Genomic DNA, 7500 nt, shown 5'->3' on the forward strand with positions numbered 1-7500 from the left:
GACTCTTTGATTTTGGCTTGGGCTGGCGAGTTAGACGATTTCGTCCGGTTCGAGAGCGAACTCTCGAATACAAATCGCTGATCGTATTCTCGAGCATTTCCTTGCTCCTTGCATTGTTCGTCGTTTGGTTTCGATGAACTGAACTGCATGTTCATATTGAAATAGTTTTTGAAGGCATAAGGGGAATAGTTGGTATCCAGGCGCGCAGGGACATTGAATAACTCTCATGCAAGTACACGTGTAACCAGCCATTTTATTAAGTAGAATCGGAATCAAATCTATCGGTATGAATCGCTCGTCCTTCATTCGCTTTCGTCTTCATCCTCCTCCTCATCGCTAGACTCGTTTAACCAGTCCACCAACTTACACAACGCCTTCTGCAATGATTCATCCTCCAAACCTTCGTACCATTCGATGATAACTTCCTCTCGCACCAAATCATTCTCGTAGAGGTAGTGGACCAGTTGGGCGATCTTCTGTCGAATCGTATCGTGCGACTGGCTCATCTCCTCGAACGCCTTCAGACAGTCCAGCATAGCGTCCTTATCGCGGATGTAGTTCTTGAACACGACGCCGAAGTATGCCAATATCTTGCGCAACGTGCCGACCGTATTGGATTGGACGTTCTCCTGCAAAAGTAAAATCTGCAAAATGGCTTTCACCACATAAAAATTCACTTCACTCAGTGCCATATTGTAGGCATAACGGGATGAGTTAATTTCCAGTATTAAATACTCGGCATTGGTTTGCTCGCCAAATCCTCGCTTAAGCGATTCCACCACCTCTGAGAGGAAAATATTTTCGTCCTCCTGCACTGGGGACGCTTCGCCCGACTCGGACTCATCGTCCGACGGTTGGTAGATCGATGGGGAATAGGCTCTTTGTAGTTCCCCGAGAAACACCGGTTGATTCAGAAGCTTCACCTCATCATCATCATCCGAGTTGTACTCGTCCTCGCATTGCTCCTCCGGTACGGTGTATGCCCGGTCGGCCAGTTTTTTCGATGCACCGGCCCACTCGCTATCGGGTGGGGCAGCTTGTACGAGCGTTTTGACGATTTTCATGCCGCTCGGAATCTCGACCCCTTCTCCGAGCACTGCTCCATCGCGAATTTGGCAGTTCGAGCCAACCGCTACTGACTTTCCAATGACACAGTGATCCAATATGCACCCATCACCAATCATGGCCCCTTCGAAAAGAAAGCTGTTGTTTATACGGCAGCCCTTTCCGATGGTGCAGTTTTGGCCGACGGTCGATTGATAAAGGTAGGTGTTTTCATCGATCGAGCTGTGCCTATCGATGGCCAGATCTCCGGCCAGTTCACTCGATCGTGCCAATCGCACGTCACCATGACGATAAATGTTGTTCCGGTAGCACTTGTAATATTGAAGAAACTGGCTGATGCCCATATCCGGCACCAGTGGGTACACCCAGCGATTGATAACGTCCAGGTTCACCATCTGATAGCTTTGCCAATTGTTGACGCGCATCGCGTACTCTTCCCGCGCCAGCTTGCTCACGTAGATGCGGCTATTGAGGATCTCCTCGTTGATCAGAACGCCACGGACAAAGTCATCGCGCGTAAGAAAGTCAAAATTGTCCGCGAACAAGGGCAACGCCATATGGCTGCACACGGCAATTTGTGGATCGAGCAGTCCGTGGCACACCGTAACGTCGCGATTGATGAGAAACAGCTCCAGCGGTAACTCGAAGCTACCCTTCGACTGCTGCGGTGCCAATCGCTGATGGTAAAGTAGGCGACGTGTCGACGGTTCCATGGCGATCATCACCTCGTTGCCGGTGCGCATACCCGGCACACCATCCTTGAGCATAATCGTCATCACCGCCCCAGCATCCACCTTCAGTAGCCGCTTGTGCTCCTCCAACAACCCGGCCAGGTTCGCGTTCGTAATGCTGTCGATGCCCATGAGAATCACGTTACCTCGAATGATGTGCCGAGCGTCTAGATCGCGCAACGCTTCTCCTAGGCAACGGCACGAGGTAGAGCTGATGATTGTAACCGTCATGCCGACGGACCAACTGCATCTTTCCGCTTGCCGTTTCTGAATGTACTGCTTCACCTCGCCGATATGGTTGCTGCAGAATATGATAACCTCCTCCACACCATTCCGGCACAGCGTCTCGAGCGTGTAATCCACCAGCGGCACATTCACGATCGGCAGCAGCGCCTACCGGGGAAGAGTACCATGGAAGTAAAGGTCGGCTGATTATTGCCGGTTCCGCGGAGTGACCCGTCCCGTTACGGCTTACCAGTGGTGACGTGCCAGTGAAGGGCTGCATGTTTTCATTGTACGAATCGGCAATGACGATGGCCTGCAAGACCTCCTTCTTCTCCATCGGTTTGTTCATGGTTTTCCTCTGGCGAGCTGAAAATTACAACCAAAATCTGATTATTCGCGAACACTCCACGCGCAGGAAATGTAAACATTCGACTCCTTGCTTCCTTCGTCTTGTTCATCTACTTCTTCCTCTTCTTCAATGAGGATGACAGCCGGAGTGTGACAACAGACACGGCGCGTGGGAAAAATGGAAAACCCGGAGCACGAGAAATCCGTGAAAACGTTTCGCGTTTTAGAACTTTTCAGCGGAATCGGTGGCATGCAGATGGCCCTCGAGCGTAAGGATATCACAAATTGTATTTAATGGAACGTGACGAAAATTATCTGTCGCTTTACTACGCAGGAACTGGCAAATCGTTCGAGATCGTTTCGGCCATAGATGTGAATCCCATCGCCAATTCGGTGTACACGCACAATTTTGGAGAAAAGGCAGCTCGCAACGGCAACATATTGAGTCTTACGTCGAAAACCATTTCCAAACTGGCCATCGATACCATTCTCATGTCGCCCCCGTGTCAACCGTTTACGCGTAATGGAAAGTTCAACGATATCCACGATCGCCGCTCTGACCCGTTCCTTCACCTCTGCGATCTCTTGCACGAAATCCCGACCGTGGAGTTTATACTGATGGAAAATGTGAAGGGATTCGAAGGATCGCAAGCCTGTGCCCTATACAAGGCGCGTCTGAAAGAGGCCGGATTCGAACATCAGGAGTATGTGCTCTCTCCACACCAGTTCGGTATACCGAACACACGCCATCGGTACTACTGCCTAGCAAAGCGGAAAGGCAAAGGATTTAAGCGAACTGGCGATGGAACTATCATCACACATCCCAGCGACGATGGTGGCACCGTTCCGCTTTTAACGATTGGTGATATAGTCGATCCCGGCGAGAACGACGAAAAGCATTTGCTGAAAGAGGCGGCACTAAGAAAACATTTGCCTATCATGGATGTTTGCACGCCCGAGTCGACTAACTCGATGTGCTTCACCAAGGCGTACACCCACTACGCCGAAGGGACTGGGTCAGTGTACACCCCACACTCGAAGCAGCAGTTTGACAAAGTTTATCAAAGCGCATCCAACGCGACGGACGAATTGGAAAAGATGGCTCTTTTGCGATCTTTGCGCGTTCGGTATTTCTCCCCGCAGGAGGTGGCTAAACTAATGAGTTTTCCCAAAAGTTTCAATTTTCCCGAAACCGTAACGGACAAGCAGCGGTATCGAGTCCTGGGCAACAGCATTAACGTTCACGTTGTTAGTTATTTGTTGGAGGAACTGAAATAAAGAAGCCCAAAAGAACAATCGGTGGTCAGCATCCTTATTACGCTTGATTCTATTGGATATTAATACATGAAAATTGTTTGAACCAGTAATTAGTAACCTTCGATTACACTAGCTAATAGGTGTGATCCATTAATTTTCCGTGATTTTCCCTCTTTGGGGATCCGTTGGCACATTTCGAATAGTTTGATCGAAAAATCGATGTTGACCATTCCGGGACTGGTTATAGGGGCGAGGAAAAAAAAAGCTGTCAAACAGCGCCTGAGTGTGTTGGTGACGAGGTTGGCCTGCGGAGTAGGAGACTGAAAAAGGGTGAGAAAAAAGTGTGTAGAACGGACGGCAGCAATCGAAGTGAAGCTCGCCAGCTAGATTTCGTTTGCTAGCAGATTCCAACGGTAACTAATCGCCTTTATCCGTACGTGGTGTTGTCGTCGCTGATCGATTTGCGTACGGCGGATGAAAAGTGGAGTTTGCATAGTCTCGCGTAAGTCCGAATAAAGATCCGAGTCGAAGCAGTTGGGAAAGCCAAGGGGCGAAGACGGGCGGAAGAAAGAGGGTGGCGCGGCGCACTGCGTGGGTATGAGTGAGAGAGATGCATAGCGATGTGTGTGCGGGCGTCCGTGTGCGTCCGTGCGCGCGTGTGTGTGTATATGATTTTCTGCAAGATGGATCGAAGAAAAAATGAAATCATGGTGAGGGCATACCGCTGGATTTACTGAATCAGTCTTTGAATCAGCCGAACAACTGGTACCGGGAATCGTGTGCAGCGGCGTGCTAGTCGCATTATCGAAAGGTGCAGGTAGCGTAGGCTGTGGCCGCGGTGCGTTCCTTATGCGCTCCCTTTTTTTTTGGGCGGAAGTGTGTGCGCGAAGAAAAGAAATGCGCCTCGACCGGAAATGTGAAGCGCATCGCGTAGTGGTGGGACGAGTGGTCCAGTGACCAGTCGCCGAAGAGGAGTGGGTGGTATCATCGAGTCCAATTCAGGTCCTGGCAATTGGAACCGATGTGGAAACCAATAATCAAGCGGAAGGAAGAACAAGCGGTTTTCAGGAGAAGAAGAAAAGAAGGCACAATTGTGTGCACGTTCGATCCCAACAAAAAAAAATTGTGCGTGTTGTGTAACAGTGTGCGTGAAGTGTGTGTTCGTGTGGGCACACTGGTGTGCGTAGATCGGGAAAAGTGTTGCGTAGGCTATTCGTCGGTTCGATCGGGAACCACCGTAATTGTAACCGGTTTGCAGATTATTGCACTGCGCCAGCCAAAACGACGAATTTCCGAAATGATGCTCCATGATGAATTCGAGCATTCTGTTGTGACCGCTGCTCGTGGCTGTCGAAAGATGGCATTGCGGCGGGGGGGTTGCGATAGCGATCGATGGGGAGGAAGTTGTTCGCGAGAAATGCCTTCATATCTGAAGTGGACGGTCACCCTTCCGTCTCGGGCGTGTGCGCATCGATTCGGGCTGTGCGCGTCATCCGGTACGCCACACACAGCAAGGACACGCACACCTGGACCAACCCCGCGGCAAATCCCATACAAAAATGCCCGATTTTGTCCGCGCGGGGTAGGCACAGTGAAGGGGACATGAGGAGCAGACGGTGAAGGAAACGATGGAGCTTCAACTCGTACGTTTGACTAACGAGACAGACGGCCAATTGCAGCGGACGGTGGAGAACTGCTGCGGCGGTGGTGGGCCTGCAGCCAGCAGAGATCGATTGACAATCGTTAACAGGAGGCTGGGTTGCAGCAGCAGCAGCCATTCGATCGTGCTAGACTTTATTTTTTAGGACACTCCGCGATCGCATTCGTCCCCGCTCCCCGATACCAACATTCTAGCGAGGAGCTGGCGTGGACGGGAATAGAATCAATCAACATGACGATGACGGCTGATTGTTTTGCTATTCTGACGTCAGAACACCGGAATTATTCTCGATTCGAGGTAAGTTCCTTTGTTCCGCACAATGTGTGTAACTAACCATGATAAAACGACCATTTCGCCCATTCCGTGTTTTTGCCGTAGCAGGCGATGGTACAACAACTATTTTGAACAGGAGAAGAAAGATCACTTACTGGTGTAACCAGCGTGTGTTTTAGGCCGGGTGGACATCGTGGTATAAAACGGCAGAGAAAGGAAGGCCACTTCTTATACGAACATAAATTTTCCTTTATATCAGAGAAAGCTTTTTGCGCCGCCTGGGTGCGCATTGTGGTGTGGTGGTACAAAAAGAAGCCAGTCGCGCGGTTCGTGACGCCATGGGTCGTTAACTTTACTGTGTTTTCACATTTCTTCCTCCCGTGGCCGTGCGTCACATTGCTTGACTGTGACCGCGGCGGCAGTCGCGGGAGTCAGTTTGTGGGCGGTGTAAATGGCGTTCAAATTCAACCGAGACCCTTGCGAGCATACCGGTGGGGTCCGGGTCCGATATCTTTCCCTTTGCTTTGTGAATGAAATTGACAATAACACCCGGCACAGCGATGATGCGGTGGGTTGTTGGTCAAATAAAATGGTAATGTTAAGCTGATTTCATCGGCGGTGGTATTGCTCCACAAACTAATAAACACTCCTCTTTAAGCCTTTAGACTGGATCGTTTCCAACGCCTCAACATAATTAAGTCGCTACATCTTTCGATGCTGCTTCTGCCAAGCGGAAATGGATCCATCCAGGATCCTGTGGGGTTGCGGTGGCCAGTAGGTTGGCTGTCAACAAAACCCCCGTTCGTCCATTGAAATCGTAGTACACGCGATACGCGAGCCTGCAGCTTCGTGGTATTGCCGAGCGCGACCCACTGCTGAGTGGCTGCCGTGAGCGATGAGCGCCGTGTTGGTGTCGGCGCTCAATTCGCTCCGCCATTTTGATTTTTATTTACATATTTTGAGAACCCTTTCGACCAAACGCGCTAAATTACCAAAGTTGCAAGCGGTGGACCAAACCGAAAATTACCAAAAACATGATGACCTAGAATTTAAAGCTTGACCTTTGCTTTATGCTAGTGTGTTAATTAGAAAACGTTTTTAGTAGAGATCTTGCCGGACAAATCTTCCCTGCTACTCATACTCAGCAACGTCAAGTCCTATCGTCGAGTTGATGTCGATAAAAATGTTAAAATGGAATGTTTCTGTTCGGTCGGAGCGAACTGCGGTCAGAAAAACCATCCGCACGAGCCCCATTACCGTCATCTGCGGTTCCCTGTGGCGAAGGTGGTCGCGGTTATCGTCGCCGTCAAAGATCCGTGTCGTCCTGTGGCCGTTCGAAGCCCAGCTCGCGTTCCGCGTAACAGCAGCCACCGTCAAAGCAGCATCTGGTGCAGCAGCGCGTCCACCGCCGCCACCGCAGGGCCTTGGCCATTGTTTCTGTCCGTCTTTTGCGAAGGAACCGGTCGCCGTTTTGTGTGGAATTATTTTCGCCAGTTTCGTCGTAGTCGTTATGTGCATACAAATATAGGATGTCATCCAGTGCGCGCAGTTCATTGCAGTAAACCGGAGGAATACACACAGTAGGCTATCGAATACGTGCTAGATAATTTGTTATCACTTTCTGGTACACGCCAAAGTGCTCAGCTGGCTGGTGTAGTGTTGAATGTCCCGTCTTTTTTCCTATCTGCCGCACAGAGCCACCGCTCGGTTGGTCATCAAGAATATGTTCCACATCAAGACGTGCAATAGTGGTGTATATGTTGGCTTAGAAGGTGCTAGTTGCTGTGGGTGATGTGTGATATTTCAGGTGACCAGTTTGTGTACCTTCCCCCTTTCCTCCCTCTCCTTTTCTCACCGTGTGTCAGTTCTCTTAACAAGATTATCAGCGTGCAAAGGCAGGAAGGCGAATTCGCACAGGAATAGTTAGCAGTGTACAGCTTA

General features: G+C 50.2%; 3 protein-coding genes across 13 annotated transcripts in view; 2 read left to right on the forward strand and 1 right to left on the reverse strand.

Annotated features, from left to right (window-relative positions):
* Positions 1–233: 233 nt before the first annotated feature.
* On the reverse strand, positions 234–2468 carry LOC126569873 (translation initiation factor eIF-2B subunit epsilon). Its single transcript, XM_050227265.1, has 2 exons — positions 2272–2468; positions 234–2189 (listed from the first exon to the last, which is right to left on the reverse strand). Exons 1-2 carry the CDS (start codon positions 2368–2370, stop codon positions 303–305), a joined length of 1986 nt encoding a protein of 661 aa, XP_050083222.1. The 5' UTR covers positions 2371–2468; the 3' UTR covers positions 234–302.
* Positions 2469–2512: 44 nt separating this feature from the next.
* LOC126569874 (tRNA (cytosine(38)-C(5))-methyltransferase) lies at positions 2513–3650 on the forward strand. Its single transcript, XM_050227266.1, has 2 exons — positions 2513–2638; positions 2704–3650. The coding sequence occupies exons 1-2, from the start codon at positions 2548–2550 to the stop codon at positions 3645–3647; spliced, it is 1035 nt and encodes a 344-aa protein (XP_050083223.1). The 5' UTR covers positions 2513–2547; the 3' UTR covers positions 3648–3650.
* A 256-nt stretch (positions 3651–3906) lies between these two features.
* The window catches only part of LOC126571979 (serine/threonine-protein phosphatase 2A 56 kDa regulatory subunit epsilon isoform), a 15009-nt gene continuing 11415 nt past the window's right edge, over positions 3907–7500 (forward strand). The window contains exon 1 of one of the 11 annotated variants that reach the window (XM_050230934.1): positions 3907–3956. The gene's annotated coding sequence lies outside the window, so the exon portion shown is untranslated. The other 10 variants (XM_050230929.1, XM_050230928.1, XM_050230936.1 and 7 more) reach the window with 10 other exon arrangements.

This window comes from Anopheles aquasalis, chromosome 2, assembly GCF_943734665.1.
Source record: "Anopheles aquasalis chromosome 2, idAnoAquaMG_Q_19, whole genome shotgun sequence".
Lineage (NCBI taxonomy): Eukaryota > Metazoa > Arthropoda > Insecta > Diptera > Culicidae > Anopheles > Anopheles aquasalis.